The sequence below is a fragment of the Oncorhynchus masou genome, chromosome 5 (genome assembly GCF_036934945.1).
Source record: "Oncorhynchus masou masou isolate Uvic2021 chromosome 5, UVic_Omas_1.1, whole genome shotgun sequence".
In the NCBI taxonomy this organism is placed as follows: domain Eukaryota; kingdom Metazoa; phylum Chordata; class Actinopteri; order Salmoniformes; family Salmonidae; genus Oncorhynchus; species Oncorhynchus masou.
In genome coordinates this window covers 33,349,132-33,376,756 of record NC_088216.1, presented here as the reverse complement: position 1 = coordinate 33,376,756, position 27,625 = coordinate 33,349,132, and the positions used below count along the sequence as shown (strand labels likewise).

Here is a 27,625-nt window from a genome sequence, read left to right as displayed (position 1 = left end):
CACCATTTTTAGATAGCTAATAACACTGTTTTGGGACACGTTAGCCTGTGCTGGGGTAGATCACGTCTATAACCATGAAGATAGCTCAATTTTATTAGGCTAGGCCAGTCAGTCAATAGCATGTGCTACAGGAAAGCACAATCAGTTTTCCAACTTGTGATGTCAGGTTGGCCAATGAGAACAACTAGCAATTTTAGATCCTTGTCTAAGCATGGTTCACAATTTGGAAGCCTTACCTATTCATTCAACCAGTAGGACAATATAATTTGACTTAAAAAACATGTGAGGGGTCACTAAATGACAGCAATGCTGACAAAGTAATCCAACTGAGAAAGTTACATTCTGGGGGGGAAATCTGGGTTGATCAATACAGTACTTTACGTAATGCCCGTTACATGTAATCCATTGCTACCAATCCGTGGGAATGACGGTCTCCATTATGTTAGGTGGAAAAATAACTGGAAGGCAAACATTAATGATTTCTCAAAATCACACACAGACCAGAATGCACCTCTGATGTAAAATCCTGAACTTTCCCTTTAACATAGTCTAATCATAAATAATTTATATAATGCATTTGTGCAATAAACAGTAACACACCCATCAACCCAAATAGATCTACAGTTTATTTGTTACAAATTCTCACATTGGTCAGCAGCCCACTACGTAAAATATAAGGCATTGCATCTGCGTACCATGTAATAACCTCCCTTTCCAATGTCATACAAAAAGGACAGGCAAAAGGAGAACAAGAAAGTAATTGCACTAGTTGCTGCACGTTTAACGCACAGGCAATTCCCCTTTTCAATAACACTGAACCGCTGCATGTTCTGGGAATGTCAGGACAAATAAACAAGTTTCTGACACAGCCAGAGACTCTTCAATTGATTGTTGGTTCCAAAATAATAATAAAAGGGATACAATATTAAAACCCTTCTGAGCTCCATCCCTTAACAAAATGATAATTTGACTACAAACTACAGTAAAAGAGAAAAGAGGGGAAAAAAAGAAATAAGTAAAATAATGACGGCATTTTGGAAAGTTGTGGGACTTTCATTCGGTCTTAGACGGATGTCCCTTCCTTTGATTGCTCGGGCTCCTCCTGGTGGAGAGAAAGAACCAAAAACAAAAAGGACTTAATCACTGTCCAGAAACATAAATAGTAACGGCACTAACAAGTCTAAACCACTGACAACTAAGATGGGCAGTATACCAAAATGTTATTCAGCTTTTAACCACACCTCCAAAGCCTGTTATGCACCTTAAAAAAGGTACACCGCATGAACAGTATGTGAACATCACATTCCAAATTCTTGGACATTAATATGGAGCTGGTCCCCTCCGCTGCTATAACAGCTTCTACTCTTCTGTGAAGGCTTTCCACTAGATGTTGGAACGTTGCTGCGTGGACTTGCTTCCATTCAGCCACAAGAGCATTAGTGAGGTCGGGCACTCGCAGTCGGCATTCCAATTCATTCCAAAGGTGTTCGATGGAGTTCGGGGTCAGGGCTCTGTGCAGGCCAGTCAAGTACTTCCACACCGATCAAGACAAAACTTTTCTGTATGGACCTCGCATTGTCATACTGAAACAAAGGACCTTCTCCAAACTGTTGCCACAAAGTTGGAAGCACAGAATCTAGAATGTCATCATGCGCTGTAGCGTTAAGATTTCCCTTCACTGGAACTAAGGGGCTTAGCTCAGACCATGATAAACAGCCCCAGACCATTGGCACTTTACATTGGAGTCGGTTGCGTTCTCCTGGCAGCCATCAAACCCAGCTTTGTCCATCGGACTGCCAGATGGTGAAGAGTGATCATCACTCGTGTTTCCACTGCCTGGCGGTGAGCTTTATGCCACTCCAGCCAACGCTTGGCATTGAACATGGTGATCTTAGGTTTAGGCTGCCGATCTTAGACTCCCCTGACGAACAGTTCTTGGGCTAACGTTGCTTCCAGAGGCAGTTTGGAACTCGGTAGTGAGTGTCGCAACAGAGGACAGACGATCCCGTTCTGTTAGCTTGTGTAGCCTACCAATTCGAGGCTGAGCCGTTGTTGCTCCTAGACGTTTCTACTTCACAATAACAGCACTTACAGTTGACCGGGGCAGTTCTAGCAGGGCAGAAATTTGACAAACTAACTTGTTGGAAAGGTGGCACCCTATGACGTTGATAGGGTGCCACGTTGAAAGTCACTGAGCTTTTCAGTAAGACCATTCTACTGCCAATGTTATACACCTGTCAGAAACGGGTGTGGCTGTATCCACATACATGTGTGTGTGTGTAATATATATGTCTTTATACCAACTACTGAGAAGTGTGTAGGAAAGGCGTGCGTAAGAAATACGTAATTTCTTAAGTCGGAATCAGGCCTTTACAGCAAAGTGCATACTTCTTGGATCTGCAGAGCATTAATAAAGGCCCATTATACTCTGTTGAATATAGCCACATACCACAAAGAGTTGTGCCTCCTATCTACACTGGAATTCAGTGGAAACCCAAACATGGGAAAGGGGTTTTCCATAAAAGACATATGAATCTACACCCACACAGCGTAGGTCTAGGAGGTGGGGTGGGCCTGCTAAATAAGGTGGTGCAGTGTTGTTGGCCTACCTTCCCAACAAGTTGGCCCTGCAAGGTTTTGACGTTGTCCCGCTCTTTGACGAGCTGCACCTGGGTGGCCTTGAGCATCTGCTGGAGCTTAGTGGCCGCCTGGCCAAGGTCCTTGGTTAGCTTCTTCTCTTTCTCCAGCCTCTCCTGGACCATTCAGACAACACGCAAAATAAAATTCTAAATTCTTAAAATACTTACTTAGATATCAACAGAGAGGTAGCCTAAAGCTTAGATAGGTAGACCAGATGACAGAAGGTTGCATTATTAAATGGTAATTATGTGGTATTTATTGTATAATTACCAATTGGAAATTTGTGCTTTCAATCATTGAACCAAACTGGTAACAATTGTGACCGAGAAGTAATAATTATGTTCTAAGTGATTACCAGGTAATAAGTGGGGCAATATCCCAATTTCTTTTTTTCTTTACTAAAAGCTGCCGGACAGGACTGAATGGCAATTATGAATTTGCGATTTGGCATAAAGCCAGTAATTTCCCACCACACAGTGGAGGCCTAGAGGGATCTATAAAAATGTATATTATTTTTCATCCTTACAGTATTTGTAATAATATTCTGACTTAATCTCTTGTTTGTGTTAGAAAGAGAAGGCTTAATAGTGAATAATTTTTGGGGGGTGTTCTCTGGGTAGAAAAATCTAGCTCAGCCAGCCATTGGCTAGGCCTTTAGAAGCTGGACAGAAGGCCTTTGCCATTCAACTGTATTAGACCAGAATTTTGGAGTGACAGTGGAATGAACCAATCACGTTGACTTGCAATGTCTGGGCCTTCATTTATTTTTTGATAGAGAGAAGGCCTAGACATGTTACTACCGAGAGTGCAAGAGGTAATGAATTCATAATGGTTATGGCAATACACTAATAGGTTATCGTCTGCCAGAAAATAACCAGTGTTGCAAGCAGTAGTTTTCCCACGCCAACGCTAGTAACGTTAGCTAGCAATGGGAAGCAATAGCTGGTTTATTCATTTAATTTTGGACCTGAAATGTTTGTGCTTTTGTATTGGTATGATTGTAAGGGGCCTACTGGAGTGAATGGGCTGCTTAATCGTTAACATTATTTGATGCTGTGTGAGACTCCTGTCGCCTGTCTATATGTTTGAGCAACATTCTCTCCTTCAGCGCCATGCAGTGCACAGGCATTACAGCCGCTGTCCTTTCAGCATCATGAGCCTGTCACCTTTGATGTGACACTGTTGTCGCTATTGGTGATAGTTACTATAAGTTGAGTAAACAGTGCAATATTTGACAATGTTTGTCATGTTGTGTCCATGCCGGTTGTCGCTGTGTGTGCGGCAGCCCAAAGCACGGCCAGGCCTGTTTGATTAATTCCTAACGTCATCAAAAAGTATTGCTCTTCCTTCACTAGAACAAACAGATTACAGAAGATATAATGTTGGGTGCATTAAGTGATGCTATGTTTTCTGTTACTTTCTAGATTTTTGGGGTTTGATAACGTATTGGAAGATTTTTGGTCCCTCGGAAGGCCTAGGTCCTATAGACACAGTTCACCACTGCCACCACCACACTAGCAGGTCCAGCTTGGTGTGCCATTACAGAACCATGTCTGAGTCTGTTGATAGCTTAGGAAAGCTGCTGCCGACTCAAATATGCTATCTAATAGGATGACCTATGAAGTCCATGTCGGTGAGAGGTAGAGCGTAAAGGAATAAACGAAGACAGGGGTAAGCACCTTGAGTTCTCCTGTGGAGCAGTCTCCTGCTGCCTTCATTTGGTCCATCTGTGTCTGTAGGTCAGTCACGCACTTCTGAGCCTGCAAGGGGAGAGCAAAAAGATTTGCGAACAAAGATTAAATAAACATTCTTAGATAGAAATAAAAATGCCATTGGCAATACAACCCAAATATAATGACTGATTGTCTCCAAAGACTGACAGCCAAAGGGTGTTGTGGTATTCAAGGAGGTTGGGAATAAAATAAGGAAGCAAAGATAATGTCCATTTCACATTGGACAATAAAGTTGTACTGTATTGTATGACCGATCGGTCACGAGAGAGCTGATTGAGTTAAAAAAGCTGTAAGATTTGTTCCATACTGTGCTCATCCAGTGATCACCGGTGCCCAACTAACGATGAAAGATGCAGCAGAAATACTGTGGGAATGCATTAAGTAATAGATTGAACCATTAATTGATTCAATGTTCATTATTTTTTTAAGGAGATAGGAATTCTAACCGTACATGTTTATTTTTTTACATTTTGGACAGCACAGCTGGAAATGTAGAGATCAGACAATAGGGGCATTGAACAAAAGGGTGGCCGAGTCAGGGCTCCACGTGGTTGGGAGTTTAGACTTCTACACCAGTCTCCGGCTCTAACCTCATTCTTACCATGTCAGTTGTATGCTCGCTATATCGCGATTCGAACGTCAGAAGAATGTCTTTATGATGACTTACCTGGTCAAAGTCAACGGCCAGCTGCTGTCTCATCTCTTCCTCCGTTTGCAACTTGTTTACAACCTGCACCAGTTGGGTTTGGACCTGATATAATACACACAAACAGGTCAGTCAAATCACCCCCCCAGATAGATCACATTGGGGGGTGGGGGTACTGTAGGACACAACGGGGTGGCGTATGGGCCAGCCCCGCTCCACAGTGTGCAGAGGTTCTCCCAAACGGTTAGGTCAGAACAAGTAGACTCCTGAAGGGCAGTTTCTGGTTCAGGTTAAAAAAAAAGCAATCTGCGCTCCTCTTCCAAAGTGGTCCGTTACGCAATGTACCAAACAAGCATCAATAAAGACACTCATTACTGAGCTCTGGCATTTTGAAAAATACATTTGAAGGGTGCTAGCATTCTGCTGCCCCCCCCCCCCTCCCGAAAGTATTACAACAGCCACTGGTGCAGCACCTCAGAGCATATCACAACTCCAATGTTTACTCAGGAAGCAAGGGACTTGCAAACACACACACGCATAGTTTCATGCAAGACAACTAGAGTTAAAAATAGGCATTTCTTTGCTGTAAAACATTTGTTTTATAAAGCACATACGGTGTGGTTAGTGTATAGCAAAAGCTGCTGCCTTTGAGAACTATCAGACTGAATAGATGTGGTGTGATTCTACTGCCTCTGATTTGAATGATAATAATAATAATTATTTAACATGATTTATTGTATATGGGCATAATTAGTGTGCCATCATGCCGCACATTATTATTTAAATAAGGATTGGTCTCTATGTGAGTGAACGGTTTGCAAGTGAACACTACATTAGTAGGGTGGCCTAGCCAAATCCTTAAAGGGATATTACAGGTGAAAATTAAGATGAGCACCACAAATCTGAAAAGTACGCGGTGCTTATCGTTTCCATTCAAGATTGCGGCTTGTAGTCAGTTCGAGGAGTACATTCTGAGTCTGATAGTTCTCAGCTAGCTTGTGCAGGGTGCACCCCGTCGGTCAGGCACCCTGACCTGTGTTGACTCGGAGGCCTCCTGGCTCTGCACGTGCTCCGTCGTCTCTCTCAGCTGCTGTCTGACCTGCAACAGGAAGCAATCTGCCACTCAACACAAAGGCAATGTCGCAATGCTCCAATTATCTCTCCTTCCTCCCAAAGTGTGCACGTGTTCACTTCCCTTCAATGATTTGAAAAGAAATGACTGGTATAAGAAATATGGTGGAAACTCCCACTAGCCAATGCTTTTAGATTTGAAGGATGTAGTGAACAAATGCACCCTTCAGGAGGAAGGAAATATTATTGGGACGCACCCAAAGCCCTGGGTCTCCCTCAGTAGGGTGCTTTTACTGAACATTGCAGATAGAAATACCACAAATTGAGCTGTCATTAACTCTACACATCAGAAATCCATGTCTGTTCTACACAATGTCCTTCTATCAGAACATTCCATATCGTTGCACCCTTCTGAACTCAGACTTCTGTTCACAGGGTCCAAAGAGCTTTGTTGATCATTGCCCCCCTAAGGGCTCAATACAGTTGGTAGAAGTGACCACTAATACAAGATCAGATATTTTTTCATAAGCATAATGGCAAAGGTTAGTGTACTCTGATCCTAGAGCTGTGGTTGCGCAAAACTTCTACTTCAAGCAGAAGGTCAATAGTAGATTGCTCATTTACGCCTCCAAAACAGCCGAGTCCATCACTGCAGGAGTGGAAATGGCATAATTTTACGGCACTAAAATGGTGACGCGCGTCAAACCTACCACAGAAAGTTCCTTGGCCTGCTTCTGAGCTTCCAATTGGGCCGTCTCTAGCCGACTCTGGGTCTTCGTTAACAAGGCCTTCAGCTGCAAAGGCAAACAAGATGTAGACTGCAGCTACAAGCAATCCATGGACCACCCAAGTAGCAAAAAATGTATATAGGTGGATGTTAACGATGTAAAATCTGGGTTTAAACAACTATTTCCACAGTTGGAAGACTAGCCCCTGGTGGGCTAAAAGAGATCCTAATCCAAAATAAAATCTATGAAAATAAAAGCTTAATGTAGGTTGTGTCCTTTAGGCACAGACTACAACGTGACAATGAGAGAGTGAAAACATTTTCAACCTGAAAACATCATGACCCAGGTGTAATGGCGTGTTTTGCCTACCTGGGCGACCTCCTCGGCGTAAGTCTGGCTAAAGCTGATGGACTCCAGCTGTTTCTCCAACTGGGCTTCCAGAAGCATTACCTGCTCTTTCAGCTGCACAAAACAGGATAATAAGTCACTTTTTAATGTCAAACTAAAACCAATCAAAAAAGGTCTCATTGGTTTACTTGAGTCTGTGACTGGAAGTAAATCCGACATATATTAAAGTTTAGATTGAGCTCTGTATACACCCATCCCAATCCCGGTACTAAAGCTCTACCTGGTCTGTACTTTCATTGTTCATCTTCATATCCTCTGCAGCTTGCTGCAACACCTTCACCTGATCCAAAGCCTGCAGGACAAAATAGCTTTTAACTTCGTATCAAGTCATCTTACAGGAAACCATCTCGTCTGCTGCTATTCAGTAAGACCAGAGAGAGAGAGAGAGAATTTAAGAAAAATAACTCACTGCTTGCCCTTGCTCCTCAGCCTCTACGATTTTGAGCTTCCACACGTGCTCCTCTTCCTCCACACTCTTCTGAAGGTCTTTCAGCATGCCCTCCTAAAGGAAGGGTGATAATGTGGGAATGCAGTTATTACGTCATAACACCTACATCTAGGTGCAAAGCAGGAGTACAAGTATGTTAGTGGGGCTAGCGATTCTTGCCAGCTTACTTTAATAAAGCTTACACATTATTCATGTCACTCCACCTTCTGTATGACACATTCTATTCCATATAAAGTGCACATAGTAGGATATAGGGTGCCATTTTGGTGACACAGTTAAGCTGTGTCCCCTTCAAACAGACTGAAGTTGGATGGAAAGTCAGGCATTCACACGCAGAACCATGGATTGACTTACCGTTTCAGCCAGGACAGTTCTGTACTGCTCACACTCCGCCTGTAGTGTTTTCTGAGACTCCTCGGCTTCTCCGAGTTTTGACAAAAGCTCCTAAAGAGAAAACAAACACAGTCATGACTGTCTGGGGATCATCTGAAACACCGGAGCAGGAAAAGCCAAGATGCACTTTTGTTGTCTGTTTCCAGAGACAAACATGTAAGTAATGGTCAGCAATAGGCAACTAAATATCTTGTTATAGCAACAGGTGTAGAGGAACCTCTACTGGTATTTTGAAGCTGTCCAACCTTAAAATAAATGTTGGTTACTTCAAAATGCAATGCATACACTATACCAGGGTAAAACACAGGGTCCTCACCTCAGAGTCTGTGGGTTGCAAATTCTCTTGCTGGACTTCTTGGCTCTGTGGAATTTCAGTAGCCTGTGCTTTCTGGATGAGTAACTCCAACCAGTTATTCTGTAATTAGTAATTGAGGCATTTTAACTACAGAGCTAGGAAAAAAATGTCTGCTGGTGTAATCATGTTTAAGGGGAATTCCATTTATATTGGCAAGTTTCCAGAGTGATTTTATTTTCCAAATCCATTCCTGACCACCCTGTTGGTAACGTTTGGGTATTTAAATAAGGAATGAACTCTAATTCAGACTAGCAAAGAGTATCCACACTGTACAACAAACTTTGTGGCGGGAGACTAATAATTTGAAAAACAATACACCTTCCAACTCCAAGTCTGTCAGCGATTGCAAACCCATCCGACTTACCTGCTCAGCTTCTAAAGAGATGTCAGGGCAGATCTTCTGAAGAGCTTTTTGAGCTTCTGTCTGGAACGAGCTCAGTGCTTCCTCGGCTACGTGCTACAAATAGACGCAAAGTCACAGCATCATGAAAGCCATCCAACACAAACCGGATTCACAACAGTGTCTGTCAATGGGAGTGTAGCCAGTGTATTTAGCTAGAGTTCAAACAACCTTAGTGCCAGACATGTTGCTGTCTTTGAGCATTTCATTCATGAAAACTTGAATTCTAGTTCCAATTTTAGCCATTCAGAAAGCCTTTTTGGAAATTCAGAAGATCCCTCACCTATTGGCCAATATTGATCAGGATGTAGCAAGAAGCGGAGCGCATATATACAACTCTGGGTGTCGCATGCCACTGACCTGCGCACCCTTCGCCACAGCCAGTCTTTGCTCATTCAACTTCTCAGCAGCGGTCAAGGCTTCCATTGCCGCCCAGTTCTTTTCACGGAGATCCTGTAGGGTAGAGCAGAATTCAGCTAAGCTAACAGTCAAGGGGCAACAAGCATACCTCTCTTTGAGCAATGGAAAAACCTCAAACTTACATTGCTTTTGTTCCTAACTTGTTCCATTTCCTCCTTTAGCCTTTGTAGCTCCTCTTCCAGAGATAGCATCTGGGAATCTTTCTCAAGGCTGAAAATGTAACAGTCATTAGGAGGGAAGTGGGAAAAGTCCATATCAATTCCAGTACCAGTTCAGGAATTGAAATTCATTCCTATGGGGAAATGCCATGTCCACTTCAACAGACAGGAATAGACCCCCAACCCTACTCATTCGATTAGACAATGCATCCACTATGGGGTCAAATAATACACCTCAAGTGCTTAAAGACTTAAGGAATGGACACATACCATTCAAATGGCTGTTCGGCTTCAGTCTCACTTCCGGACTCCTGTGTTATGGAATTGAAAGAATATGCATTGTTCAAGATGCCAATGGCTACGTTTTTCATATGACAAAAGCACATTTATAAAACCTACATTTTACAGAGTAAGACTAAACCTTAAACATTAAGGCTTAACACCAAGCACCCACACACTTGTGCACATACACAGGAGAGAATAGAACACTTACAGCGTTTGCACTCTTCCCTTGCTCCTCTCTCAGCTGTTTGAGCTCTTCCTCTAACGAGGCCACCTGGCTCTCCCTCTCCTTCAGACTGTTCTGAAGCTGCTCCGTGTCTGCTGGGCTCTCCACCTGCACAACAGATTCAATACAATTCAAATAACTTGATAATACATTTTTCCCATGAGGGACCTTCTGGTATGGAACATATAGTACATAGACAAATATAGGATTGTAAGAGAGCAATGTTGAATTTGAACTCGAAAGTAGCCAACAGGTTTGCTAATTTACAACACCAGTGATCTTCACCTCCATCTTGGCTCTTAATGTCTGCAGTTGCTCTTCGAGGGACGTCACGATGCTCTCCTTTTCCTTAAGGCTGACATGGAAAAACTGAGTTTAGGTTGTGATGCAGTAAGACAAACTTAAAGTACTACATAGTAGACAGGGCTAATCAATTGTCCTAGAGGGCCAAAACTAGGCAAATGTTGTGGCAAATAGAATTGTCATGAATAGAGCGGATGTGATTTCTTATCCTTTGCGTGTACATAGTGTTACTATCTGAACACTACACAACATTGTGTTCTACTGAACACTGCCCTGGTTTCATTCAGACTTGGGACACCAGGTGAGTGAACTCACTGTCTCGTCAATGATAAACTGACCAATTAACAAACACAGGCAGTACTTCGTCCCTAGAGGGCCAATAATTGAATATTAGGCTTGTCATTGGAGATTTGTGCGTAGCGGCTAAGTAAAGTGAATAGTTCATAATAGTATTATAGCAGATTCCTCCCATACCTGTTCTGTAAGAGTTCGATCTCTGCCGTGTTGTCTATATGCACATGCTGTTCTTCAACAGGTGATTGCCCCTCTTCCTTCACACTGACCGCATGTTTTTAAACGTTTTATGGAATGATTACGACTTCAGATTCTTGACCAGATTTGATTGTTTTTGGGCAGGGATCCTTCCCATTTGTTCATTTATTGGTCTACATATGTTGATAAAGCACCAGTAAACTTTATTTCCCAAAGAGTGGGAATTCCCAACTTTTGTAGAACAGAGACTGTAGTATAGTTAGAGACAGACAGCTAAGTGAGATGAGACAAGATGTGTAATAATAGCAGTGGGGAGCGGAATTGGAACCCACAAGGACACGGTTGTACACACGCGCTGAGGACCGCAGCGCTAACCACTTGGCCAAACGAACCCCAGGCTACATGGTGTCCCAGTAAAAGTGAACATACCCGTTGACCTGTGGATCCTCAGTCTGGGAAGATTTCACCAGCTCCAGTTCAACCTTCAGCTGTTGGAGCTCCTCTTCTAGAACGGCCACCTGACCTTCTTTGGTTATCAGACTGAAAGAGGGAGAGAAATAAATATCCCCATTTGGTAGAGAAAGTTGGATACGGAGATTCGATACATGGTATCAAACAGAAATAGGACTCAACGTACCTGTTCTTTAGCTCTTCAACCTCAGCGTAGTTGTCACCCTGTTTAGAAACAAGATGGATGGACTAAACCTCTGAGCATGATGTGTGGTGTAACACTAGAACCGCTGGGCCACGAGGAACCCCTCCCTTCAAGCTAATGAGCAGTCATTCTAACAATGTAATTAATACATTTCATATACAGTATATGCAACAAAAAAGTGAAGGCCTTATGCAACATTAAAACACATTTTTATAACAAAATACCATTTTCATTTTATGTTACTGTAGGTAAGCTGTGTATAATTTTTTTTTAAAGTCAAATCAATTTTATTTGTGGAGTGCCAACTATGAAACGGAAAGCATGTGTTGGAACGCGTTAACAGCTTCTTTTTATAACAAAAAAATGAAATAACCCAAACACCTAGACGCACGTTCGTCAAAACTTGCTTCAAATTATAAACACATCATAGCCTAATCATTAGCGCCATGGGTGCTTGATAAAGCCAAAATAATTAATATAATGTTTTTTGCTTGCGATGTAAGGGGTATGCCCTCAGTGTTGACATTTTTGCTGATAATAGGCCCGTAGCACTGTCGCTGGCTTGTTCTATCCAACTGGGTGTGGTCCCTTAACCTCTGTCTCACCGCTTGATTTGGTGGTGGCCCGGACACCTGCTCAGCGCGCACCATTCTGGATTTTTTTATGCTTAGGTGTAGGTTCAGGCTGAAGCTCAGAATCAGAAGAATAATCAGACACGTCTTGATTAATTTCTTCCACACCATAAATATTTTCAGATTTTGTAGCACTGTTAACACAGCATGTGCAGCCATTCTTGGTCTTCTTGCCATTGTAAATTACGAACGCACTTACTGTGTACTCAAGAAGACCAGAGGAGACCGATAAAGGCTGCTTGGAGTCGGTGGACTGATATTGGGTACATAGCATTTTGAGATTATAATTAGAATATATCAATGCAATAGAATGGCCCGTCCTGTTCTTCATTCACAATTGGTGCATTGTTCACTTCCCCTCGCTTATCAACTCAATCATTCTCCCACATCATACTTTACTTCATTTATATAATCTATTATATGTTTGAAGTTAGCGTTGGTATAGTTTAGGCAGTGGAGGCTGCTGAGGGGAGGACGGCTCATAATAATGGATGGAATGGAGTCAATGGCATGGTATCAAACACAAAAAAGACGTGGTTTCCATGTGGTTGATACCACTCCATTGCAGCCATAATTATGAGCTGTCCTCCCCTCAGCAGCCTCCACTGAGTTTAGGTTCAGAAGAGGCAATTATCAGGGTGATTATCAACTGGGCACGGCACCTCCAACTGTGGGGAGGAGGAGGGGAAGCAGCCCTACGGGGAGGAGGAGGGGAAGCAGCCCTACGGGGAGGAGGAGGGGAAGCAGCCCTACAGTCGGGGGGAAGGGAGCAGCCCTACAGTCGGGGGGAAGGGAGCAGCCCTACAGTCGGGGGGAAGGAAGCAGCCCTACAGTCGGGGGGAAGGGAGCAGCCCTACAGTCGGGGGGAAGGGAGCAGCCCTACTGTCGGGGGGAAGGAGGGGGGGAGCAGCCCTACTGTCGGGAGGGGCAATGGGAGAAAAACAAAATGGCATGCCCTCCTAAAACTGGTTATAATTCAAGTTTTTTGTGATATTAAGATTATAGCAACGACAGTGTGTTATATATATATACTTATTTAGGACTATCAATTACTTTACAAAATGGCAGAGTAATAAAAAATGTTAAACAATGTAGACTGATAGGTGGTCTACAGGCTTTTAGTATAAGAGTTTAGGGTCCAAGCTGCCTCATTTATGAACCGTGAGTAAATGTCTTACTAAATTCTGGCATACGTTGAGATTCTAGGATTTGCGTGCGCAAAAAATGATTGGGATTTATCAAACTGTCACACGCATGTTTTCATTGATAAAAAAATCAGAGCAACAACACCATCAAGAAAACATTAACCTTTTAGGGTAACAAAAACACCCTCATTTGCTCTTTGATTTGGAAATGTTGGCACTGAGTGGAATAGCAAATATGATACAATTTCTGTTGAGGTGTGGGCAGAATCTTTTAATCTTCAGCAGTGAATTTTTCAAAGAAAAAAATGCTGCAAGTTCCAAAAACTGGCGGCACATTCTGCAAATTTGGTTGTCTATTGAAGAATTTTAAATGTAAATTCTGCCCACAGCTCACACTTCTATGCAAAAGACTAATTGTTTCATATTTTGTTTATCAATACATGGTGTTTCCATCTCCTGTCTTGGTATAGGCTCTTAGAATAAATATGCTATTTATATGCAGAGTCATTTTTGTGTGCATGCAACTTTGATAACTGAAGCCCCTGAGCTTTGACAAAACATGTTGATCTGAAAGTATTGGAATTGTAAGCAATATAGGTTCAGCTCCACCTGTACTCTGACAGATAGAATGTCTGCCATCTTGCTTGCACCAATCAAAATAATTTCCGATCTACAAGACTGCTTTGGGGTTGATTTGGAATTTTGTCTACTGCCTAAACTATTTGCAGCTGAGAGAAAGAAAAAAACTAGGCCCTTGGAGATTACATTGGTGGCAGTGGGGGTCTCGGTAACACCTTCCGTCACAGTCTCCTGCTCCTCGGGGGGAGGTTCTATGGGAGACTCCAGTGGGGCAACCTGCTCCTTGGCGGCCTCCTCCACAGCTGACACTACTGCCTGTTGGGCCTTCAGGTCCTTCAGCTCGGCCTCCGTGATGGCCATGCGCTCCTGGAGCTCTGTGGAGATCAAAGTTTAATTCAATTCAAAGCCAGAGCCTAGGTCAGACACATTTTTATAAATCCACACAAAGGACAAAAAAAAAAAAATTTGCAGACGAGTAGAGAGTATGAATCTAAAAGCAAATCTAAATAAGGTATCAGGAACATAGCTGTGTGGAAGGGACATCTCTCCCATTTAGTGCAAGGGTTTTCCTGTGATGGTTAGGGTTAAAAAAAGAGATTAGAGTGACTGGAATAGCACGTTATCATGTGGTCAAGGTATGTAACCAGTGAGAGGTGGGGTCCACTGACCGGCGAAGGCTTTGGCCTCCTGTTGAGCCTGGTCTAGTTGGGCCTGCATGGTGTTGCTGGTGTCCTGGGACTTCTGGAGCTTCTGGCTCACCACCTCCAGCCTCTGCTGCCAGGCCTGCTCGCTCTCCGCCTGGCACGCCTGTGGATGAGCACGGCAACAGCTTATTATCATGTGCAATGCATCTATTATGCATGCATATTCCTTATCTTAGATATGGGGCTGTTCCAGAAAGCTGTATCAATGAGTTAGCCATAAACGCCTTGAAATACTTTAATCATTGAGACATATAGTCTTAAAATACTTGACAGCAACAACCAATATACATATTTAGATTTCTTAATCAACCAGGAAATCAAAAGTTATTTGTGGTTGCTTAGCAAAGTTAGCTGGCTAATATACCTGCTTTCTGGAATAACCCACTGTTTGACCTGGGCCCGGTTTCCCAAAAGTTAATCGTAACTATTCAGGGAGTGACGTGGCCATGGGTTGCTATATAGAGCAGGCTGTCATCGAGGCATTCAGTTACGATTCAATTGAACGTTAGACTGGGCAAAACGAGTGACCTAATCGACTTTGAGCGTGGTATGATCTTTGGTGCCAGGGACGCCGGATCCAGGATCTCAGAAACGTCCGTCCTCCTGGGCTTTTCACACACGCACACACACACAACAGTGTCTAGGGTTTCCCAAGAATGGTAAGACAAACAAAAAACGTCCTGTGGGCGAAAATAGCTCGAGTTGATGAGAGGTCAAATTGAAATAATCTTGCAAACTAACAGGCGGGCCATAAACAGACAAATAACGGTGCAGTACAACAGTGGCGCCAACCTGCCTGGTGTCAATGGTACAGACTGGTGGTGGTGGTGTACCACCGTCCAAACAGACCAACATCCCTGTGGAACATTTCCGAATGTAGAATCCATGCCCCAAAGAACTCGGGTCTTTCTGGAGGTCAAATGTGGGTCCGACTGTACTAGATGGGTGTATCTAAAACTGTCAATCATATTGGCTTCTATTTTGCAAATTGTAGGCTACCGTCTTTCTGCCACAACATATTTCATGTGTAACGTGCGCAATGAGCTGCGTATTATTATAGGGTAAGCATTAGAATAAGCCGCCTCAATATTTACAGACATAGGTGATAATACATCTATAGGTGCTAATCCATCGTCAGCATTGTGGAATAATTTGCAATGTTAAGGTAAGATGTCAAACGGAGAAAGCGGAACCTTTCCAAACTATCATGCGCCAACGACGCACCTAGTGAAAGTTCTAGCCTAAAAGACATGAGAGATTATGTTTAGATGCTTCTTATAGTGGAGATCAAGTTTATATATAGCCTGGGTAGGGTGATGAGACATAGGATTGTGCAGTCAGATGGAACAGAGTAAATATGCATTTAAACATCAGATTTAACCCGTAACAACTTGTGGAATATACACCGGCTGAAATGCGGTTTTAACCAATCAGCATTAGACACACCCGTTGTATAATGTGTCATAACAGCCGACATAACGTGCCATACTGTTATAATATGGTCTTAACACATAGCCCTGATGTGACATACAGTACATTGCGTTATTTTATGGCTGGTTATGACACCTACATAAGTGTCACAACCCACAAAACCTACCGCACAAGGCAAAACATTCCATTACACCATACATGTCAACAGTACGTTTGTTATATATACAAATTTTAAATTAAATGTACCATACTAAATTAACATTGTAACGGCACACATATTGATGTAGGACAAGACACCCTCTTTTTGACATAAGGGCATGTATGGAATAGGCTTATCTGGCTTATATGATTCTGACGGTCATAATGCTTCTTGACAATGTCTTAAAGTGTATTTTCTTAGTCCAAGTAAAGTGACAGGACGGTCATAATATTTCATGACAGTGTCATTACTTTATTTTCTACAAGTTCTTTTAATGTAAGAAAAAAAGTGTGACTAAAGTATTCATTACAACAAAAAAAGGATTTAAAAACTTTCAAATGAAATTAAACTTCTTGGCAGAAACGTTGACACTTAAATTAGGTGTCATAACCAGCCCTAAAATAACCAATATATGCCTCAACAGGTGTAGCAATATGGGTAATGATAGTGTTATGACCGTATTTTGACAAGTTATCCCAACATGGCATATGACAAGTGTTAATGCGGAAATCGACTCTAGGGGGTTAAGTAGTTTGTAATAGTTGTAGATTAGTTGGTAGCCTGGATGTCAGTCTGTGCATGCTCAGTCAACTCAGCTGTTTGACATTACATCGACAAGAGTTGACAAAAAGCACAAACAGACTAGAATCAAAGCTATAATTTTGCAAAGGTGTATAGAAACACAATAAGTGAAAAAAATATTTTGTCTCCATTCTAAAAGACGTATGAATAAAGTTGGTGAGGCACACTGTAGCAAAAGAGAATAAAATCAAAAATATCTGTAATTATGCAACACATTTGAGGTATTACCTCCATATTTCATTCAAATTTTCTCCCAACTTGAACACGCCTCAGTTGTCCACATCTGTTCTAGATTTGAAAAACTGACTGACCTTAGTCCCAAATTAATTGCCACCCATGTAGTCCACTACTGGACAAGCAGTGCACAGATGCAGGTGAACTGAATTGACTAAAGCCAAGGGTTTTCATTTTGGCCCAAATCATGATGCCGAGTTGATACATTGTCAACTTGTTTTTCACTCCGACTTTAAATCGTACAATGCATACTTTTCCAACTAAACAAGATAAAACAGGAGGAATGCAAGGCCATACCTCTTGCTCAACTGTGGTCCTCCATTGTGGTTGGATCAAATCAAACGTTGTAGGTCACTTAGGTACAGTGGAGATTGGGGGGGCGCAACTTCACCCTACTCCACTCACCTTGAACTGGGCAATTTTCTCCGCAGAAGCTGACACTTTGGCCTCCAGAGCCTTCCTGTGCTCATCGTCAGCCTGCAGGGCTTCTGTCCTCTCGCCCAGGTCCCGGTTCAGACGAACACAGTCCTGCCTCAGCTTGGCCAGCTCCGCGTTCTGCCTGGAGGGGGAAAGAGAACAGAGAGGGACTTGTCAGACTTGATGAATTTGAGTGTGGCTAGGACAGTTTTGCATATGCAGTAACTGTATGTCTCAGTTGCTGGTGTCCAAGAATGGACATAATTGAGGCTCTTAAGGCATGTTTTATTTCTGCATTATGTTAATACTTAAAATGAAATCGCATGCTAAGCAAATTGTGATACATATTGAAAATGCTAGATAAATCATGCTCATTTGTGGAGTCGCTTTACCATGTCTGTACAAGCTAGAATGAATTATTTATCCATCCAGCCAACCAACACACCCACTTATACCTCATTATATTGTGTAACTAAAAAGAAAATGTAATTTCTTATTGGGAAAAGTCCAGGTAGTTCAACCCCATTTTACTCAATTTGTTTACATTGGGTGCCCACTGAACAAGACTCAGATTTCACCATAGAATAGAGAATAGGAGTTGTGTTGTTAATTTCCCCATCTACCTGCTCTCGGCCTGGCTGGTAGCCTGATTGAGGGCGTCTCTCAGGATAGAGTTCTCCTGCTGCAAGCGGGCCAGCTGAGCGACTGGGCCATTGTCCAGCTGCTCCTGCAGGCTCACTATCTGTATGGAGGTGTTCGCAAAAATCATTTACATACATTTTTTTGCAGACAGTTCAATGTTTATCATCTTGTCTGCCTTGTACTTTTATAAAAAAGTCCAACAAATTTTTACCTAAGGGTACCAATATGTTATTACTGTCAAATTCAGAGGCTGCTGTCAATATTACACAAAAAGGAAATGGTGGTAGCAGCAGCTCCATATTCAGTCAAGTACAGGAACACTGTGGAACGTTCAGATGGAAACACTGTGTAGAACAGACATGCCTCTGATGTGGAATCAGGACTCAAGTCAGCTCTATTCATTGCATTTCTGTCAGGACTGTTCAGTACGTTTTATCACTCCACCTGAACACGACCCTGGCGTTTATGGGGTCGTGAACTGACCTTGAGGTTGAGCTGCTGGGTCTCAGCCACATGGTCCTGGTAGGAGGCCTGCATGCGAGCCTGGAGGGCAGTTACCTCCTGAGTGTGAGCACTCAGCTCTGAGCTCAGACGGGTCTCGACCTTGGCCATCTTCGATTTCTCTGCGCTCAGCTCCTGTGTGGGCATTGGGGATCGTTAGTGACATCAGCGAAAAACACTTGGTTAAAGTCGGTGTCCTGGTGTACACATTTTTGTTCTGCCCCTTTTTTGGGGTTTGTTCATCTGTTTCTCTTCCTGAATGTTCCAACAGGCACATTGTGAGCCAGTGGCATAAATACTCCAGGGAGATAGTTACTGTAAGCACCAGCTACCAAATCCTGGCCTACTGCACTGAGGCCAAGACCTGTTTAAGATGCTACCTAGCCCAGCACTAACACAGTTAATTAAATTCATCAACGTATCATGCGGTTTCATTAGTCAAATAAGGTGTATATTGTACCCTGTGCCTGGAAGTCAGTAGGATGTTTAACCAATTATCTCTCCTTCCTCCCAGAGTGTGCCCTTCACTGATTTGAAATGGCATTACTGGTATAAGAAAAAAAGGTGGAAAGTACCCAGTAGCCCACCCGTCCACCAATCCAATGCTTTTAGACTTGTGTACACGTCAGGAAAAATAAGATATTATTGAACTCGTGGTCTTGTACCTTGGTGAGCTCCCTCAGTCGATTCTTGGCGGCGGAGACGCCCTCCTGCTCGGTAGACAACTGCTTCTCCTTCTCCTCTAGCTGTTTCTTCAGGGCAGCCGTGGGATCCCCCTTCTGAGAGGCCTAACCAACAGATGCAACAAGTTGACCACCATTGATCGGCTACAGTTGCTGTTAATACAAGCCAGAGAATGACAACACCCCAAATAGCAACCTATTTGCTATATAGTGCATTACTTTTGACCAGGGGCCATAGGGCTCTGGTCAAAAGTAGTGCACTATATAGGGAATAGGGTGCCATTTGGGACACAACCAATATCATCTCTCAGTTGGGAAATATCGGAAAAAAGGTGCCTCAAACTACTAGGAAAAATTCTACTTTAGAATATTAAAATAATTTGTTAACGAGTGTGAAAGGCTAGAGGGGGGGGGGATACAGTGTTTTTACTTGAAATGTTGCTAAGCTTAATTAATTCAGGCTTCTGCAGTTTAGAAGTGTGTGTGATGACAGTTTGACAGACAAAAGATATTCCATGTACAATCATGTCTGAGTCATTTTAACCATAGCCAAGGTTTCTCAATCTTGTCTCAGAAAACGCCTGTTCCTTTCTATTTATGCATGTATACAGTGCATTCGGAAAGTATTCAGACTCCTTGACTTTTTCCACATTGTTATGTTAGCCTTAGTCTAAAAATTATTAAACTGCCACACCCCCCCACATAAATCTATACATAATACCCGATAATGACAAAGGGAAAACAGGTTTATAGATGAAAAAAAAAATATTACAGCAACTTTGGCAGCGATTCCAGCCTTGAGTCTTCTTGGGTATGACGCTACAAGCTTGGCACACCTGTATTTGGGGAGTTTCTCCCATTCCTCTCAAGCTCCGTCAGGTTGGATGGGGAGCGTCGCTGCACAGCAATTTTCAGGTCTCTCCAGGAATGTTCGATCGGGTTCAAATCTGGGCCACTCAAGGACATTTAGAAACTTGCCCCGAAGCCACTCCTGCATCGTCTTGGCTGTGTGCTTAGGTTTGTTGTCCTGTTGGAAGGTGAACCTTCATCCCAGTCAGAGGTCCTGAGCAGGTTTTCATCAAGGATCTCTGTACTGCGCTCCATTCATCTTTCCTTCAATCCTGACTTGTCTCCAAGCCCCTGCCACTGAAAAACATACCCACAGCATGATGCTGCCACCACCATGTTTCACAGTAGGGATGGTGCCAGGTTCCCTCAAGACATGACACTTGACATTCAGGCCAAAGAGTTGAATCTTGTTTCTCATGGTCTTAAGAGTCCTTTAGGTGCCTTTTGGCAAACTCCAAGCGGGTGGTCATGTGCCTTTTATTGGGGAGTGGCTTCCGTCTGGCCACATCACCATAAAGGCCTGGTTGGAGTGCTGCAGAGATAATTGTCCTTCTGGAAGTTACTTCAATCTCCCCAGAGGAACTCTAGAGCTCTGTTAGAGTGATCGGGTTTTTGGTCACCTACTTGCCCAAGGCCCTTCTCGCGCAATTGCTCAGTTTGGCCGGGCGGCCAACTCTAGGAAGAGTCTTGGTGGTTCCAAACTTCTTCCATTTCAGAATGGAGGCCACTGTGTTCTTTGGGACATTCAATGCTGCAGACATGTGTTGGTACCCTTCCTCAGACCTCAGCCTCAACACAATCCAGCAGACATTTTTTGGCTTAATTTTTGCTCCGACATGTACTGTCAACTATGCGGCCTTATTAAAGGGTGGGGTGCAAAATGATTTGCTATGTGGATTTATCGAAGGAGATCAAATTCATGTGTAAAATAAGGTTAATAACACACGTGTGCCTTTCCAAATCATGTCCAATCAATTGAAATTACCACAGTTGGATTCCAAGTTGTAGAAACATCTCAAGGATGATCAATGGAAACAGGGTGCACCTGAGCTCAATTTTGAGTCAGTCTGAATACTTATGTACAGCTATGTTTTTTGTTTTTGCAAACATTTCTAAAAAGCTATTTTCACTTTGTCATTATGGGGTATTGTGTGTAGATTGATGAGGGATTTTTATTTATTTATTACATTTTAGAATAAGGCTGTAAAATAAAATTTGAAAAAGTCAATGGGTCTGAATACTTTCCGAATGCACTGTATGCCTGCATTTCTACTAAAGGGAATGACTTGGCCACGGGCCGCTGTTTAATGCTTGCGTGTGTCAGTCAGTGTCATTCTGGAAAGGAATACTGTACCAGTTGCCAGGAGTCGAGGCCAGCCTTGTCACTGAGCACTTTGATGAGCCTTTGGGCCTCTCCCTCGCTGAATGTCATGCTGCTCACAGTAGACAGTAGAGTCTTGTATGGCAGGAGGAGGGGAGCATCAGCAGAGTCGACAGCAGCAACCACTACAAGGAGAGAGAGTGAGTTGGGTGATACGTGTGCCAGGGAGTTCCCCATGTCAGGGGTTACAGGATGTACTACTTGCCTATCATTTGGATGAATTACTAGTTCATAAATTGAATAATAAACACACTTTTCTATAACTTGGATCTTTTACTTTATTACTTGGATGAATGACCAGTTTGTAACGTCGATTAATTACTTGATTGTTTCTTACTTGCATGAGTTACTGTAGACTAGTAGTAAACAAAATATAAGTTGGGGATGGTTAGAGGGGGAGGTCTTGGGAGAATGAAGGGCCATTTGATCTTCAATTCTATACTGAACAAAATTATTAGAACGCAACATGCAACAATTTCAAAGATTTTGCAGAGTTACAGTTCATATAAGGAAATCAGTCCATTTAAATAAAACGCATTAGGCCCTAATCTATGCATTTCACATGGCTGGGCAAGCTACCCCATGGGTGCCCCCCCTCTGACGATTCCGCAGGTGAAGAAGCCAGATGCGAGTGTCCTGGGTTGGCGTAGTTACAGGTGGTCTGCGGATGTACGTACTGCCAAATTCTCTAAAATGGAGTTGGAGGTGGCTTATGGTAGAGAAATTAACATTCAATTCTCTGGCAACAGCTCTTGGACATTCCTGCAGTCAGCATGCCAATTGCATGCTCCCTCGACTTGAGACATCTGTGGCATTGTGTTGTGTGACAAAACTGCATATTTTAGAGTGGCCTTTTACTGTCCACAGCACAATGTGCACCTGTGTAACAATAAAGATACAATCTTCACTGTCAGTGATGTAAACAAATTTGTGCACAAAATTTGAGAAATAAGCTTTGTGCTCATGGAACATTTCTGAGATCTTTTATTTCTCCTCATGAAACATGGGACCAACACTTCACATGCTGCGATTATATTTTTTGTTCAGCATAGATGACATAGGGTCTAATCAACCACCAGAACCCATTGCTTTCAATTGGCCTTTCATCATAATACCAATGCTTCACTAGAGACAATGAGCTAGAGACAATGAGCCTCTAGGAATGCAGAGGTTGTTAGCAGGGCTGGGGTAAATTTCTAATAGAAATAATTGAAAAAAGTGAATTTACTTTCAATGACTTCTTGATTAACATAAAAAATGGAATCTATTCAAGTTTTTTAATTCCTAAATTGTATATTAAATTAACTTCCTGAATTGACTTAATTGAAAGTGGCAAGTATCCTAGTGGTAAAGTGTGTTGGGCCAGTAACTGAAAGGTCGCTGATTCAAATCCAAGCCAACTAGGTGAAAAATCTGTCGATGTGCCCTGAAGTAAGGCACTTAACCCTAATTGATCTTGTAAGTTGCTTTGGTTAAGAGCGTTTGCTAAATGACTAAAACACAAAAATATGTAAAATGTCATTCGAATTGACCCCAAACCTCATTTATAGAGTACATGAATTGCAATAGTTTTATATTAAGCGTTACCATATAAACAAAAGTAAATATGTGATCAAAGCAAATTATTTACTACCAACCTGGCTCAGCCTTTGCTTTGGATTTCTTCTTCTTAGCAGGTGCCTCAGCCTTGAGCTCCTCTGCCTTGGCAACGGGTGCGGCTGGAGTGTCACTGGACACCGGAGTGGGTGCAGCAGTCACCGGGGCAACCTCAATCGCCACAGGTGGCACGACCATGATGGGCACTTCCTTGGCGACGGTCTCCGGGACGACAGTAGGCTTGGCAGGGGCCGGCGCCACCTTAGCCACCTTCTTCTTCTTTTTCGGGGAAGGAGCGGCAGCCTCCACGGCCACTGGGGCAGCACAAGCGACCACGACAGGATCCGGTGTAGCAATGGGCTCTGGTTCAGGCTCGGGGGCAGCGAGGGGCTCAGGTTCGGGTTCGGGCTCGCTAGCGGACTCTGCGACCGGTTCTGGGAGATCCCCGTTGGGCCGCTCTTCCTTCTTCTTGGCTTTGCTTTTGTTCTCCAACGCCTTCTTCTTCTTATTCTTCATAGAGAGCTGGGTCTGGGCCGACTTGCCCAGCTCATGGCGGTGCTTGGCCAGGGCTTCCTCGTATGATGTCTCCTTCATGGAGAGCGTGGAGACCAGAGCAATGCCGATGGCGGAGACTACCATGAATCCACCAAAGACCATGAAGCCGAGGGTTTGGGGGTCGTAAACATCCATGTCTTTAAAAAAAAAATCTTGTCCCTCCGCAAAGCCTAGCACAAAAGAAAGTAGAGGTCGCAATAAGCTAGGTGTCAAAGGATGTGAGCCATAATCATCAAAAGTCACAACATAATGTTTAGTAAATTGGTTCAATGACGGCCAGTTCACAACTTAGATTTCCCGCCACTCAATATATTTATCAACCACCAGGGTGACATTTCACAGAAGGTTCAATGAGTTAGCCAGTTAACTTCGGTAACCGCTAAAATATAACTCCTATTTTTCTGGTTTTCCAAGAACGCTGATCTATGGTGATATAAATTAAGAAAACATTTGTGGTTTCAGAATATTTATAAGAGTTACACAACCAAAATTAAGTTTATGCTGGTAGCAAAACTTCCAAAAATGTGCTCGCTCATGTGTAGTATTGTTTAAAAGCCTGAATTTATTTTTAAAAATGTGTTGGCTGGCTCTGATCTAATATATTACAATGATCAGTCAAATAGCAAAATCACAAGCAGGAGTAGAGATGGCACACAATGAGTGTCTCGCAGAAGTTGAGAAGTTCATACCGGTAGGCTATTCGTCCCCTGCGGTGCAGGAGATGACTGACACACAAAAGGCACTAATCACAATAATTATAAATTTTACTGAATCTGTAATCCTTTGCATACTTTTTAAAATTAAGTAATTGATTATCAACCTAATCTAACAGTCACCTACCTTTCCATGGATGAATTTATTGGGATTGTATAACAGTAACCAGATTCTTATAATTTAGAGTTAGGCTTTCTTGTTTTAGTGGCTTTTTAGTTTCTTGTTTTCAGTTTTGGTAGCAGTCTTCGATGAAAGGTTAACATCGAGGGAATAATGTTGAGGATGGGTAAAAAAAAATAGGGATAGGGTCTATGTGTCTCACACATTCCGGTCACTACATTGGTAAAGGTGGACCAAATTTTGCTGGCTAAAAACAACAATCTTTCCATAGCTATACGACCAGCTCCTGAACTTCTAATAGGGTTAAACAAACAGATGTCTGAGAAAAGCTTATCCCCCCCCCCCCTTTCCCATCTATGTTCATGTAAAAAAAAAAGTACTTCGTCTCCAGTTTGCAGAGGATACACCTGTACGCAGTTGCACTGCACAAATTCCTATGAGTTACCGGACCATTCCGGAGAAGGACTCCTTCAAGAGTGGGATTTCAGCTACTCATAGGCATGAGAGACAATGCTGACTCTATACAGTAGATAATGTCTGTGTACCAAATGGTACCCTATTCCTTATGTAGTGCTCTACTGTTGACCAGGGCCCTCTGTACAACAGTAGTGCACTACAAAGGGAATAGTGTGTAATTTCGGACATAAACAAGGCTTCAGGTGAAGAAAAAAATGCTGACTAATCGAGTGAAGACTTCCATGCTTTATCTCTCTTCAATCGTCAAATACTCAATCAATCAGAAAGCAATAGTAGCAATCTTATGGAATACAAGCATTTGGGTATCCATTCTGAAACTGATACTTTGGGATAAAATGCTTTAGTGTTGAATTTAAAATGACTTGACAAGGTGATTGAGATATTCTATCAAACTGAAATAAACTCCTAAAGGAGCAAAGTGTTGATTTACATCAACATTAGCCTAACAATAAATAGGGTTACTGATCAATCTATCGGTTTTGCAATAGGCAACAACTAGTCATTCTAATAATGCTATAAAACAAAACGTTGGTGTGCACTGTTCAGTGTCTAGCTACAGGTTGTCACAACAGATCATGTGATTTAAACAAATATTTTTGTTATCCATTACTGGGAGTTGCACAGAGAATTTGACCATCCTTAACTTTGCAATACTATTTTCGTTCTCGATTCAGCCAAACATGTATCTTCTAATATGTCCGTGTCCAATTGCAGATGGTGGGATTGAATTTAGAAAACGCTCTTATTAAAACAAAAAATGTTGCTCCATGAAGTAATCCAACACTATGTACTATCTTGTCCATTTCAAATCTTCTCTTAGATCAAGACAGGTGAGTCTCATCATGACACTTTGGGGTGGACCCACCGGTCTCAATCAATGGTAGAAAATGATCTGTACTACACCAAACAGTACCTAACCTGTAACTCCCAGTAATGGATACCGGATAAATCACATTATCTGGTGTAACAATCTGAAGCTAATCATTCTAATGTAAAAATGCCCAATGTATCAAAACACACTACAGACATTTACTCTAACTGTAGATAATGCGGAATTCTCGAGAGTGTAGAAGGGGCTACGTGTCTCTACAAACAATTAACCCCTTGTGATGTACCCCTCTTGTTATGTAACGAGAAGAGTACAGTTGCCTTAACGTTTCTACCTGTAGTCTACTTGACCACTTGCCAGTTTCACAAAGGTTGTTGGCATCATACAACTTTACAATTTACAGTACCTCAAATATGCTACCCATTTGTTAAACAATAATTTGAAAGCGTTGTAGAGAATATTATTGAGAGCAGGTTTATGCAGTGTTAAAATGCTTCACCACAGGCCGGGCTACAATAGCCCACGTTATATACTGGTCCTTATTCTCATTATGTAGTGTTTTACATTTTAAAACATCTAGCATCCCCTCCACACGAAATAAATGTAACTGAACAATTTGTTTTCGTCGTCTCTTGCTAAGAAAACTTAACTCGTGTCCAGTGTCCTTAGCTACGTGTCCTCCAGAGACGGCCTACAACCATCATTAGAGCCCGTTGATTGATCAGTCATTGACCGCAGCATCTCAATGTGTTTGATGTTGAGCTCTTTAACTCAAGAATATGAGCCAAGAGATAAGGCTATCCCGATACCATCAATACAGTCATTAAAATGCATCTCAATGCCAAACTTATGATATTTGAGACGTCACTTGGTTAGACTATGTAATATAAAAAATAGATATTAGTCTGGGTCTACAGATGCAGTTAATTAAAATAGGGCACCAAAAATGAGTAAAAAGTACGCTTAGGCTTCCACAAACATTAATCAATACTGTCTATTCTTTCAAACCGAAAAGATCAAGCAACATTGTATTATGAAAAGTAACGATAGTTCCGAAGTCAAAGTTTCAAGAACATTTTTTTTTCTCTCAATGTGAAAAAATATCAATTCATTTTCCGACATGCATATGTCTATTCGTACGAGGCTGGGTTACAACGACACAACTGTTCCTTACACTACGCTCAGTTAAGACAATTTCCTATTCTTTTAAATGATTCATAGTTTTTATATATATATATTTTAAGAATCTCTTACCCCGACCACCAATGATCACTCTTTCTGAATAGCCGCTGAGTGTGGAGTCGTGGCACTTTCTCTGAGCTGGCGAAAAGCCATCACGTTGCCCAAAAAACTAATTTCAAAGAGCGATTTCATTGGGTAGAGGGAGATCAGTCAAAGGCATTTAAACTTACCACGTCATTTTTAGGGTTTCAATTAGTTACCACAGCCACAAAGTAAATATATCGCAAAAAAATCATGAAAAAAAATAAATATATTTTTTGGTCTTAATTTAAGGTTAGGGTTAAACATGCATTTAGGGTTAGGTTTAAACTCAGATTTTAAAAAGATAATGGTAGAAATTGGCGGGGGTTTATGACTTTATGGCTGTGGTAAGTAGCGAGGACAGTTTTAGGCTGCACGATACAAAGGAGGCGTGACTGTCCAATAAAGCCCGACTTTTGGGATTTGTAGTCTCAAATCTAGGTCTCCGTATCTATTTCTGTTGGACTGTTCCATCAGTATCTATTTATCTCTCTCTCTCTCCCACACACTTCACTCTGTTCCTTCCTATTTAAGCGAACCTGAATACCCAAGTACTATGCATATCCACATAGCCCACATGCAAAAACACCTGTAACAATATACACATTGCAACACCCATACACACACACTTAACTTTGTTCCATCACATTTAATTGAACCTGAATTCCCAAGTTCTATGCATATCCACATAGCACACATGCAAAGACACCTGTAACAATATACACATTGCAACA

The 27,625-nt window shown here is 42.2% G+C and overlaps 1 protein-coding gene across 2 annotated transcripts; it reads right to left on the bottom strand.

Annotated features, from left to right (window-relative positions):
• Positions 1–612: 612 nt before the first annotated feature.
• rrbp1b (ribosome binding protein 1b) lies at positions 613–26,991 on the bottom strand. 2 transcript variants are annotated; one of them, XM_064965371.1, is made up of 28 exons: positions 26,883–26,991; positions 22,975–23,658; positions 21,311–21,462; positions 19,090–19,212; positions 18,407–18,559; positions 17,905–18,023; positions 17,270–17,423; positions 14,383–14,521; positions 13,901–14,088; positions 11,341–11,378; positions 11,133–11,243; positions 10,194–10,263; positions 9,894–10,016; positions 9,671–9,711; positions 9,365–9,452; positions 9,183–9,275; positions 8,787–8,879; positions 8,384–8,482; positions 8,029–8,118; positions 7,636–7,728; positions 7,447–7,518; positions 7,188–7,280; positions 6,801–6,884; positions 6,053–6,118; positions 5,041–5,124; positions 4,320–4,400; positions 2,610–2,753; positions 613–1,102 (listed from the first exon to the last, which is right to left on the bottom strand). In XM_064965371.1, the coding sequence occupies exons 2-28, from the start codon at positions 23,621–23,623 to the stop codon at positions 1,064–1,066; spliced, it is 3,279 nt and encodes a 1,092-aa protein (XP_064821443.1). In that variant the 5' UTR covers positions 23,624–23,658; positions 26,883–26,991; the 3' UTR covers positions 613–1,063. The 2 variants fall into 2 exon arrangements, with proteins under 2 accessions (XP_064821443.1, XP_064821444.1); XM_064965372.1 differs by lacking the exon at positions 6,053–6,118.
• Positions 26,992–27,625: the final 634 nt, after the last annotated feature.